General features: G+C 45.5%; 1 protein-coding gene across 1 annotated transcript in view; it reads left to right on the top strand.

The window, feature by feature from the left end:
- The window catches only part of CKAP5 (cytoskeleton associated protein 5), a 98,611-nt gene that overhangs the window by 16,824 nt on the left and 68,469 nt on the right, over positions 1 to 13,318 (top strand). Inside the window, exons 5-9 of the mRNA XM_074955382.1 lie at positions 1,158 to 1,329; positions 2,646 to 2,778; positions 3,086 to 3,189; positions 3,552 to 3,665; positions 12,186 to 12,290. Coding sequence (XP_074811483.1) covers positions 1,158 to 1,329; positions 2,646 to 2,778; positions 3,086 to 3,189; positions 3,552 to 3,665; positions 12,186 to 12,290 — 628 coding nt within the window. The remainder of the gene's footprint in view (positions 1 to 1,157; positions 1,330 to 2,645; positions 2,779 to 3,085; positions 3,190 to 3,551; positions 3,666 to 12,185; positions 12,291 to 13,318) is intronic.

The raw sequence follows: 13,318 nt of genomic DNA, 5'->3' as shown, positions 1-13,318 counted from the left end.
TACCTCACACTTCTCAGGTTTTAATCTGTTGTTGCCCTACTAACTAGCTAAATTCTTCCATAGTTACTCTCAATCATCCCCAATCTCTTGACATAACCACGTTGTAGGCTAATGTATGGACCAACATTGGCCCTAGTATGCTTCCCTGGGAAACTCTGGTATATATTAACCTTTCCTTGCACAGGATTGGTGACTCATTTGTATTCTCAGCAGAACTATTGATTCCAGGCTTGGGAACAAAGTTGTTGAATTAACGGGAACAATTGCAACATTGGCCCTAGTATGTTTCCCTGGGAAACTCTGGTATATATTAACCTTTCCTTGCACAGGATTGGTGACTCATTTGTATTCTATATCTTAATCCATGACTGGGATGTTCCTCCTGCAGCTAATCTGTTTCTTATAAAGCTTCTTGTAAACATCTGATAGCATAAGAGTACAATAGCACCTGAACAGTTCTTAGTAGCTGAGTACTGAAAGGGTACTGATGTGCTCCCATTCAACAGTGATTGAAAGATGAGACTTTGTGCAACAGGCACAAGGGCAACTTGCAGAATCTGGTATCAAAGGGTGGATGATGAGGTTGGGGGAAGTGTGTGCCAAAGCGCACGCTTTCTGTGAGATGACCGATGGCTCACTAATCTGGTCTAACAATTAGCAAAATGACTAATGCTTTTCTGCAGTGTGCCTCCAAGAGATAGTCAAAGGAGATTCTAGCGTGATCAGAAAAATAGGTCTCACAAACTCCAGTCTAAGGAGATTTCTTGTTCTCTGGCAAGGGGACAGACTTAAGCAGCAGGTTGGATTACATGCTTTGAAGTGGTTTCAAAAGCCTGGTTTTATTATTCCAAACTGTATGAAGGAGGGAAGGAATTGTGGTAGAGCAACTGTTCTTTAACACAACAAATGAGTAGCTTCAGATTGCTAGGTGACGGCAATGCATGTTAATATGTAGAACCATTGCTGATAGTGTATATTATGATGCAACCTTTTGTACAGGACACAGCCTATGAAAGGCATCAGCTTACACAAGCAGCTCCGTCTAGGACCCCAGCTGTGTCAAGATAATAGCTAATTAACGTTTATGGTCTGTGGCTGAATTTCTATTGGATTTTGTCCTCTGCCATTGACACCTGTATGTATTTTTTAACTTTCAGTGAATTTGGTTCAAAAATAATCTCACTAAAGCCAATTATCAAAGTGTTGCCAAAACTCTTTGAGTCTCGAGAGAAGGCTGTTCGAGATGAAGCCAAACTCCTTGCTGTAGAGATTTATCGCTGGATAAGGGATGCTCTGAGACCACCATTACAGAACATAAACTCGGTTCAGGTAGGCTACAGGAAGTGTCTATCTGAGCAAAGTTTTATGAACGAAGGTTCATAAATATTCCAGTGTTCAAACTAATTCTTATAACCCCCTGCTATATACCAGTATGGGATATTTGTACCTGAGCATGTATTTTCTTGAGCCTTTCTGTCTTACTGAAAACTGTTGCTGTCTGGTGAAAACACTCTAACTTTCTCTCTGAAACAAAATTCTTTTTTTCACTTTTGTGACTTCAAAATGGTAACTAAGCAACGTTCCAGTTAAAGATGCATAGCAAATCTGTCCTCTACTTCTCCAGTGGGTGAGACATGGGAAAAATACCATATCCAATTGTAACTAGAGGGGGAGTTTAGGTGGGCAGAATGGAATTACCTTGTTAGATTCTCCCCACCTCTTTTGGGCAACTACACTTACCATCTGCTCCCTTTAATAACTAGGTGTCAGGGTCACCATTCTCTCCTGGCAAAGAAGAGAGAACTTGCAATTTATTATAACAAAAATAAATATATCTCGTAATGTCCAGGATTTGATAGGCATTGTCTATGCACAGGAAGGTTTTAATGTAATCGCATGATGTTATGGAAACTAAATATTCAATCTTCAGTGCTTTTCAAATGCCCATACATACATCCACCGTTCAATTGAGTATTGTGGTCACATGGGAAGTTGTTGCTTTTAAACAGTAATGTAGTAACATCTGTGGTATACAGAGATGTTAAAGATATTCCTTTCCCTGAAAAACTGAATTACCAGTACTGCTTTCTACAGCTAGGTATTCAAAGTTAACCTGACCCAACCCTGCTTATCTAGTGGCTTTATTAATCTCTCTGCATCTGATGGCATGGGTGTAGCATAAAGACTCATTTACTCAACCAGCCATTTTTCCTCTTTATTTAGATAATAACCTCTTCACAAAAGCCAAAAATAACCTTTTCCCACTGTTCTAACCAGTTTCTGTTTTAGTAAACATTCCCCTCACCCCTCGTAATATTTCTATGCACTATAAAGATAACTAGTCACAATTCTAAACAGTGAGTTTACTATACCTCTGGAAGGAGGGAGGTTAGCTTTGTTGCCTCTGGCCATCTCCACAATAGGACAAATGTTGTAGGATTATAATATCATTGCAAGTGAATTGAAAGGATAGCCCACCCAGATCATAAGATTAAAACCTAAAGAAGAAAATTCCTGACAACTGCGGGGGGATACCATTGCTTTTAATAAGGTGGAAGCTTGCCTGGAGTAATCCTGTATCAGGGGCTGGGGAATGTTAGCTTTCATGCTTAAAGCCCCAAGAATTACTCTTGTGATTTTTACAGCTAAAAGAATTGGAAGAAGAATGGGTCAATCTACCGCCAGCAGCTCCCAAACAGACCAGATTCCTGCGTTCCCAGCAAGAGCTGAAAGCCAAGTTTGAGCAGCAGCAAGCAGCTGGAGGGGATGCAGATGGAGGTAACCTATGTGATCTTGGTACTTTATTTGGAAACACATCATTATTAAAAGACCCAGTAAGAAATAGAACAAACCAAAAAGGTGCATTCAATTTAAAGGGATGTAAAGCGAGTGGGGCACACTATCCTATCAACAAGACACAGCTGGGGGAGAAAACAGTATCAAATAACAACCTAGTATCAAAACCATTACCATTCATAGTCCACTTCCCCTCTTGTCTTTGATGAAGGGAGCATGGGAACGTGTAAAATGAAATTTGACTGACATGACAAGCCTCTATGCTAAGCTTTCCAATCTTGGCCTGCAGGAGGAGATGATGGGGATGAGGTTGTCCCACAGGTGGATGCTTATGAGCTACTGGAAGCTGTGGAGATTCTTTCCAAACTTCCCAAAGACTTCTATGACAAAATAGTAAGTTTAAACCACTAACTCTGCAATATTGAGAGATGAGGGCTGATGGACTTTAAGACTGACCTACATCCTGCAAATAGGCAGTACTGTTACATGAATAATAGGGAGCTGGTTTGCAAGATATAGGCTGTCTAATCTGCATAAATAGCTGTAAAATCAAAAAGCAAGATGGAAACTGAAATGTGAGTGTGCATTCCAATGGCTAGCTGTAACCACCAAGCTTAGCGTATACGAGGATACTAAGAGTACTTGAATTTCTTGGGACAAACTTAAGCTCTAGAGTCTACAGTCTGTCTAGAGTGAGCCTTCCTAGAGCTGTTAGGTGTCTAGTGTACACAAATGTAGAATGCTTTGCTTTGCAGGAAGCCAAAAAGTGGCAAGAGAGGAAAGAAGCTCTGGAAGCTGTTGAGATGCTGGTGAAGAATCCCAGACTGGAAGCAGGGGACTATGCAGACTTGGTGAAAGTTCTTAAAAAGGTAAAAATCGCTGTACCAGTCATATGTATTTTGCATTGTTATATTGCAGTAGTTAACTGCTTAATGCCAGAAGATTAGATTTTAATGTCTGAAAGGCCACCACTGGTCATAAGACCAAATACTGGCACTATGCCTGTGTCCAAATTACTCTCAACATTATACCTTTGATGAACACACCCACCCAATAGGGTGGTGCTTAAATTATTTTGGCTTGTTTCTGTCTTGTTGAACATTGGGACCTGTAGTCTGTTGGATTCTCATACTATTTGAGAAAACCTTTCCTCCAGTAATACATTTGGGTATGTGCCTCTTCCTGCAGGTACTTGAGAACAGTTTAGAAAAAATGGGATGGAGAAAAATACTGAAAATATAATTATATAAATCAGTGGTATGCTCTCACCTTGAATACTGTGTTCAGTTCTGGTCACCCTTTCTCAAAAAATATAGGAGAATTAGAGCAATTTGGAGTTGTACAATGAATGATTAGTCATGGAAAACATACCAATGAAGAGTGGAAGATATTTTGGAGTGTGTGTTTGCATTTGAGGCAAATAAAAGGGAATAGGATAAAGATATTCAAAATAGCTTGGTGTAGAGAAGGTGGATTGGATGCTGCTATTGTAATACGAACAAGAGGTGCTCAGTGAAATTGAAAGATAGCAAACCTTTTTACACGCCATACAGCCTGTAGAACACATTGCTATGTAACATCAGAGGCTAAAAGCTTAACTGGATTTGGAAAAGGATTGGATGGTTATACAAATAACAAGAATATTCAAAGTTCTTGTAGTAAAGATTTAAAATAAAAATATGGAAGGGCTATAAACCCCATTCTTGAGAGAAAAAGGAGAACCTCTGATGGGGGTTAGGAAGAAACACTGCAGGTAGGTTATTGCAAACTTCCTACTGCAGGCTTCTTGCACCTTCCTTTGAAGCAGGTGGTGCAGCCTACTGTTGGAGATAGGAATTGCCACACTGGATCAGACCAGTAGTCTATAACCTATGTTCCTAGCCTTTTCCACAAGTCTCCAGGGATTGGTCATATTCCTTCCACCTTCAGACCAAATGGTCTGCTTATGAAGGTGCAAAAATAGTGTTAATTTAATGCTTTCGCTTGATTGTATTACATTCTAACTTTCCAATCTGATTTTTGGGCGAGCAGCATGCAAAATCCTTTTCCCTACTCAACTCTCCCTTAGGGGACTGCAGTTTTCTAGGGCTTTGGCTGCCTGTTTGGGATTTCACAAGTCCAAATAGAGAAGAATGCTACCTCCACAACCTGCAGCTCTTCATAAAACTGCCATTTTTAGACACACAAATAGCACTACATTGTAAACGTGTAATATGTACATGCATTTAGATGTATGCTTTCAACATAACTGTCTAGCTTGCCATCCAAACACCTAGTCTTAAATTAATTCTAGTCTGTATTGATTAAAGTATAGTTCTGCAAAATGGGGAAGAGTTCTCATCCAGCTCTTGACTTATTCTTCCATTAGAAATCCATATGGCTTCCTGACTGAGATTTTCAAGTTTGCCAGTAACAGTGTGCCTGACTAAATACATCCCTTTAAAGGCTGTTCTGAAATGTACTCATTTGAGATCAACCACTACTAACACCCTGCCCCTCCACTCCCCCAGTACACACTCACAATCTGATGCACACTCAATTGGAGAGAGTAGAATCTGGTTTCTGATTGCCTTTGAGTTTGGGTCTGTCATGCACTCTGTAAAATGTACACACACCTGTGAGTGTGTACACCCACTTCACTGAGTTCTGGGCCTGTGGTAGAAGCCACCAAATGACCCTTTTGAGTCCAGATGCAAGGCATAACTTGCACTAACATCTTAAAACTTTCTGAGCAGAAGATGGCAATCTCAAACTGTGGTACATAGCCATTTAATACTTGGGGAATTCTGCACCAAAATAATTTCTGTGCACAATATTATAAAATTCTGCATATTTTCTTTGTCAAAATAATACAATATAATCACACCAGTTTCAATTATTTTGGTAATTTTATTTCAAAATACCTGTCAGCAAGTATGTCTGTAACAGTACAAGAGAACAAAAAGGTTTCTCCCAGGAGAAGTGTTAAACCCCTATAACAACCCAGTTCTTCAAGTGCTGTCCCTGTGGGTGCTCCACTCCAGGTGATGGTGCGTCCCAGTGCCGTTGGTTGGAGATCTTTGGTAGCAGTGCCTTGTCAGGACACACTCGCTCAACTGCTGTCTCGTTAGTCTGCCTGAGCGCACGCATCCCGCACCCCCCTCAGTTCCTTCTCAACCGTCCTCAGCTGAAGACGGGACTCGGGGCAGTGCTGAACCTCTTCCCTGGTCACTGAAGGAAACAAGTACAAAGACACAGAAATAGTTAAAAACATCCCAGTTATTTCCCTTCCTTTAGAATAGTTATCTAGTTTAAAAAACAAACCAAAAAACCCCACTTCTTTTTCCTCAAGTTTGTCTCCTGTTGAGACACTCTCCCCTGGCATTCCTAGTGCAATAATGCCAGGGTCTTCAGGATTTAAGAAATGTGCCTCCTGTCAAGAGTCTCTACCACAGTCTGACAGACACTTACGCTGTGTGAAGTGCCTCGGCGAGACACAAGTCCCTGCCAAGTGTGTCCATTGTACCAGCCTGAAAACCAGGGTTTGTCGTGACAGGGACCTGCGGCTGAGAATGCTCATGATGGAGAAATCCCTACAGCCTGTGGAGACGGGCAATAGCAAACCCTCTCCCTCACGGTCCCTGGTCAGGTCCGAACGGATTGGGAGCATGGATTCACCCTCTCGGGTGAAGAGGCAGGAAGCCCGACAGTCTACCCTTTTGAAAGTCTCTGCATGGAAAGGGTCTCCTGCGAGATCCTTACCCTCAGTGCTGACGGCGCCGAAGGCAGGCACCTCCTACTGTCCCAGCACCTCAGCCACGGCTCCCGCGGCGCGCAGAGGCAGGGACCCGACTTCCCGTAGTGGGAAGGTCCCCTCGGCACCAAAAATAGACCTGGTGCTGACAGTGCATTCTGCCCCGGTGCCAACAAGAACGTCCGCACCGAGCCTGCCTACCACTCCAGCAGCAGGAGTGGACCTCCCACAGGGCGCCTACAAACGGCCCGCGGCACTGGCAAAAGCAAAACAGAAGTCAGTATAAGCTTCTGAGCTCAGCAGGATATCACATTCAGCAGGATCACAGCCCAGGGAGCAGTAGCAATTCTTAAATCAGGACGACATCTCAGTGGCTCCTGAGGCTGATTCTCCGCTCCTTGACACACAGTGCTTACTCTTTGACCAGCTGCTCTCCCCACCTGACTTGGCTACTTTCACTGACAGCCCGATATGCAGCAGCAGGTTGAGTTTTCCCCACCTGCCTCTCATCCTCCACCGGAACCATTTACACCTCGGGTCACAGCTCACAAGCACCAGCCTCAGTTTCCTTACTTTGCCCTCCCCCCATGGGCAAGAATCTAACTTCTCTTATCCCATGCCTTGGCCTCAGTGGTACCCTTGGCTGGCTTCTGCTGCCACTCATCCTCATGATTCTTCCACAAGCTTTTTCTGTGCCCCTATCTCCAGCTCCATCTACTTCTAGAGCACCTGAACCCTCCCCCGCAAAGAGGTGGGCTATGAACCATACCCTGATTCACCAACTCCTAACTCTCCATCAGCTCCAGACGGAGCCCTCATGCCTCTGCCTCCACAGAACCTGGACGACTTTAAGCAATTCCAGGAACTTTTCAAGAGGGTGGCACTCAGCCAGGACATCCCTTTAGAGGAGAAATGAAGCACTCCTAGAACCAGCTAACACCCTTTGGCAGACTCCATCCTCTATCACACCAACTTGCAAAAAGGCTGAACGTAAATATTATGTTCCTGCTAAGGATGTAGACTTCTTCGTATTTTCCCATCCACAACTGAATTCTCTTGTGGTGGATGCAGTGGCACACAGGACAAAAGAGCTGCACTACCGGGCCACTCCACAAGACAAGGACTTCAAACGCCTTGACCTCTTGGGCTGCAAGGTCTATATCTCCTCCGCTTTGCAATTCAGAATTGCAAACTATTCCATCCTACTTGCAAGCTATGATTTTGATAATTACAATAAACTCTTTGATTTTACCGCCCATATCCCGGAGGACAGGAGAGCAGACTTTAAGTCAGTTCTTGTCAAGGGCCAGTTGGTCTACAGGATAGCCCTACAAGCATCTCTGGATATGGCGGACACAGCAGCCCGCACTACTGCAACTGCAGTGTTATGCGCAGATCTTCCTGGCTGTCTGCATCTGGTATCCCCAAAAACCTGCAGACCACAGTGGAGGACCTCCCCTTTGATAAAGATAAGCTTCCCCCCCCCCCCAAAAAAAAAAAAAAAACCTGATGAAGTCCTTCATACTATGAAAGACTCTAGAGCAACCCTGGGCATCTACCTGTCCCTTCCCAGGAGACAAGGGTATGAACCTGATTAGAGGCCACGCGCTCAACAATATCACCGGCCACAGCCCAGACCATACGATATAGCCAGGAATCGTGCTAGACCTCCTAAGTGCAGACAAAACCAGGTGCAACCAGCTACCTCCCACCCATCGGGAAACAAACAATTTTGAAGTGTTGGTTGAGGGTCGGCGCGACCACCCCTTGACTCCACCGCCTGTTTGGCCACCGCCTCCAGGTTTTCCACCATGCCTGGCAGCAGATCACACAAGACTGTTGGGTCTTGGAAATAGTTCAGTCTGGTTACTGCATCCCTCTTATATCGTACCCTCCTCCATCCCTCTTCAGGGACCCCTCGCACGAGCACCTACTTCGCATAGAAGTGGCTCATCTTCTGCAGTTAGATGCAGTAGAACCTGTGCTGATACAACGTTTGGGGAAGTGTTCTACTCCCACTACTTTCTGAACCAAAAGAAGAGTGGGGGATGGAGGCCTATACTAGACCTACGCCGACTAAACAAATTTGCACGTGTACAGAAATTCAAGATGGTAACATTGGGCACAATAATACCCGCGCTGGAACAAGGGGACTGGTTCACAGCCCTCGACCTACATGACGCCTACCTTCACATGTCCATTCATCCAGCACACAGACGCTTCCTGCGATTCACACTCGGACACGACCATTTTCAATACAGGGTACTCCCTTTCGGACTCTCCACAGTACCGGGAGTATTCTCCAAGACCCTAGCCGTAGTTGTTGCCCACCTCCGCAGACATGGAATCATACTTTTCCCCTACCTAGACGATTGCCTCATCAAAAGCACCTCGTATGACGAGACATTACGAGCTACCCATTTCGCCATCTCCCTCTTCCACAGCTTAGGTCTGCAAATAAACTTCAAAAAATTCACCCCGACACCCACACAGCAGGTCAAGTTCATTGGATCTTACCTGGACTCAATTCGAGCCAGAGCCTCACTCCCACACAACAGATTCCTCGCTATTACACATCTCATACGCACACTCTCCGTTCGTCCCAGGATACAGGCAAGAATTTGCCTATAGCTTCTTGGTCACATGGCAGCCACCACTTTTGTGGTCAAGTATGCCAGGCTGCACAGGAGATGTCTTCAGGGTTGGCTTAACTCCTACTACAAACCCAGCAGACACAGCTTCTGTATGATGTTAACTCCTCCAGCGAACATACTAGCTTCCCTACAATGGTGGGCAAGACCAGAGAACCTCTACATGGGAGTTCCCTTCCATCAACCCTCTCCGGCACACATGCTCACCACGGACGCTTCCCTGATTGCTTGGGGAGCGCACCTGGGGGGACATGCAGCACAGGGTCGCTGGTCCCTGTCAGACACATCTGCATGTAAATCTCCTAGAGCTCAGAACAGTCAGACACGCCTGCCTTCACTTTCTCCCCCTCATAAAGAACAAATCTGTCCCGGTCCTAACGAACAATATACCATGTATGTTTTACATCAACAGACGGGGAGCATGATCGCACTCCCTATACATGGAGGCCATCCAGTTATGGAATTGGTGCATACAACACCACGTAGAAATTACCGCTTCATACCTACCCGGATGTCGCAACACTGCTGTCGACACACTCAGCAGACACTTCTCCAAAGAACACAGGTGGGAAATACTTCCCACGATACTACAACAGCTCTTCACCCCGTCGATAGACCTCTTTGCCACAACCCAGAATTGCACATGCCACCTGTTTTTGCTCCACAGTGGGACTCGGGATTGCATCCCTAGGAGAGACGTTCCTCATTCCGTGGAACAACTCCCTCATGTACGCCTTTCCACCAATCCCTCTGATACACAGGGTTCTATGCAAAATCAGAGACTACAAGGCCCGGGTCATACTTATTTCCCTGGCGTGGCCAAGACAGACATGGTATCCTTATCTGCTACGCATGTCCATCCGTCCTCCACGGACTCTCCCCAACAGACCAGATCTGCTTTCTAAGGACAACGGCCAGCTTCTTCGTCCACAGCTCCAGAAACTCCACCTGACGGCGTGGTTCCTTCATGGTTCCAAACGCACGAACTAGCCTGTTCTGAGCAAGTCCGGTATGTCCTCCTGCATAGTAGAAGAGACTCCACTCATAAGACTTTACCTGCAAAAGTGGAAATGCTTCTCTGTGTGGTGCTCCCATAAACGCTTGATGCTACACACAGTGACCCTCCCTAACATCCTAGACTACTTTTTGAAACTAAAACAGGATGGGCTCTCGCTTTTTTCCATCAAAGTACACCTCACGGCCCTCACCACCTTCCATGATTTGCTGGATGGATATTCACTCTTTGCCCACCCCACAATAAAATGCTTTCTCACAGGCCTGCAAAATCTCTATCCTGAGACTCATCTATCGGCAGCTGCCTGGAATCTCAACCTAGCTCTTCGCAGTCTTATGAAACCTCCCTTCAAGCCCTTAGCTCCCTGTGATCCCTTCTCCACATGTTTATGAAAGTAGCTTTCTTGGTTGCCAAAACATCAGCAGGGAGAGTAGGGGAAATAAGTCCCCTGATGGCCTACCCTCCCTACACAGCCTTCTCTAAAGATAAAGTTACTTTGCGACCCCACCCTAAATTTCTCCCTAAGGTGGTGTCTACCTTCCACCTTAATCAACCAATATACTTACCTGCATTCTATCCCAAACCATTCTGTAAATCCCCTCGGCTATTTGTCTCCACTACCAAGAGATGGAAGGGTGCGGCTATCTCTAAGCAACGACTTTCCAAGTGGATCTCTGACTGCATCAGATTCTGTTACTGGACTCAGAATGCCCAACCACCCGAGGGTATCAGAACTCATTCTACTCGGCGATGTCAACATCTGTTGCCTTCCTCTATAATGTACCTATTACTGATATCTGCAAGGTAGCCATGTGGACATCTGACCACACATTTGCCAGACATTATGCTATCACGCAGGATACCATGGTAGACACCATAGTAGGCCACGCAGTACAGTCATCGCTGCCGCAACTCCCAAGTCCCACCAGCCATAGTGGGTACTGCTTCATATTCACCTGGAGTGGAGCACCCAGAGGGACAGCACTTGAGGAGGAGGAGGAGGTTACTCACCTTGCAGTAACTGAGGTTCTTTGAGATGTGTGTCCCTCTGGGTGCTCCTCTCCTTGCCCTCCTCCCCTCTACTTTGGAATACTATTCTCACATCTCCATGGTAGAGAAGGAACTGAGGGGGGGACTCAAGCAGACTCTAATGAGACCGCGAGAAAGCAGTTGAGTGCGTGCGTCCCGATCAGGCGCTGCTACTGAAGATCTCGAATCAACGGCACAGGGATACACATCTCGAAGAACCTCATTTACTGCAAGATGAGTAACGTTCTCTTCCTGTTTCTCTGTTACGCTTTTGTTGGGCGCCTCAATCTTGGTGTGTCTCACATGCCAGCTGGGCACATCTTGGGGGAGAACTCTGCCTCTCCCGTCTCAGATAGCTGCATTGAGAAACAGCCTGATGCTGGCTCCAGGGCTTGTATGGTGTTTCCTGCACACCACCTCCTTCCTTCAAGATGTACTGGGAAGTGCAGCTGCCTGGAACCCTCCAGCTCTCTCCTTTCCCTCCTCTTCTTCCCGCCCCCCCCCCCCCCAAGTCCCCCGCTTAGTGTCTTGTATCTACAAGCTGGAGCGCTGGGCTCTGCTGGGTCCAGCGGCTCTGCCGCACCAATTCCATGGGAGAAAATGAAATTCTGTACGGCTTGTTAATTCTGCATACATTCGGCATTGCACAGTGCGGCAGAACTCCCCCAGGAACTTCATTGACTGGTCAGGACTATATTGCAGTTCACTGATTGAATGATAAATGTTGCTTCAGTGTACCAGGACAGTGATGTAATATCCTTCTGGGATTGAATGAAATTATCTGGCCCAGTTTGAGTTGGTACCCCAAGTAACTGCTTCACTCTTAACTTTGGATAAATTCACTGTTGCTGCTTGTATAACTGCTTTGGCCATCTTTCAATGCCAGTAGCCCTCTGCCTAGACTACTTCTGATTCTCTGAAATCCGGCCTGTTTACCTGTAATGTTGTCCATCCTTTGCAGGTTGTTGGAAAGGACACAAATGTCATGTTGGTTGCTTTGGCTGCCAAATGCCTTGCTGGACTGGCTACAGGACTCAGGAAGAAATTTGGACAATATGCAGGACAAGTAAGTAGTAAATACTTCACTCTGCATTTCCTCCTTGATACATGGTGACAGTAATAAAACTGCTCTAAAAATAACTACTCCTTTTAATGACTGCCAGGGCTTGGCATTTCTCTCTTTTAAACAAAGTAAACTTGATATGCACATGTTTCTTTTACAGTTTGAAACTTGCTGCATTAAGGGGTGAAAGTTTCCAAGTATGTATGGATCTTTGGTCCTGGTATTAAGTTACAAGGTCCTTGTTTGTTTCCTGTTCTTCACTGCTAAGCATGAGCAGGGTCCAGTGTCATTGCAGGAACAATTCTTAAATTCCATGGTGGTAATTAATTTATTCTACTGCCCTCAAATACCCTTTATTCCTATTCCCTCATTACCAGAGAAACACCCACAGAAACACAGATCTGTAGCTCATAGAAGAAAATATTCACTGACCTAAAATGCTAAATGTTAGGGAAGAAGGGGAGCTTGCAGCAGACTTCAGTGGCTTATCTACCTAATTTCCCAGGCCTCAATTGATATGCTGCTCTCTAGGCCAGAGGTTCTCAGGACAAATTATTTGGTGGCCTCAGAGTGCGGCCACCAACTCTTGCTGGTGGCTGCGCTCACACTTTTCCTAAAATACTCAAGTAGCTTTCGGAAAAACAAATAAATATGCACATATACATGTCCAAATCATTGTAACTTATTTATTGCTAGCTAGGAAACTACTGTGAAAAGTGATATTGACAAACCTACAAGTATCACTTTTTTCACAGTAGACTTACTCAGCCCTAGGAAGTCTGGGGACAAAGTAAGCCCTGGATAGGGGAAGATGTCAGGGGCACTGGCCAGGGAGGGTGGCCGAGCCTGAAGCCCTGGGTCTGGAGCCCAAAGCCTCGCAACCAGATCCTGCTCTCCCACCACCACTGGGCTGAAGCCCAAATCCTGAGCCCCAGATCCCCTGGAAAGATGGGGAACTCACCGTCTGCCCAACCCTTGGTGTTGGTTGCTTGGGCTTCCAAGAAGACTGTGCATCCAGGAGCACTATGGAG

The sequence above is a fragment of the Natator depressus genome, chromosome 6 (assembly GCF_965152275.1).
Source record: "Natator depressus isolate rNatDep1 chromosome 6, rNatDep2.hap1, whole genome shotgun sequence".
NCBI lineage: Eukaryota > Metazoa > Chordata > Testudines > Cheloniidae > Natator > Natator depressus.
The sequence above is the reverse complement of the archived record's forward strand: the minus strand, read 5'-3'. Positions and strand labels throughout refer to the sequence as shown.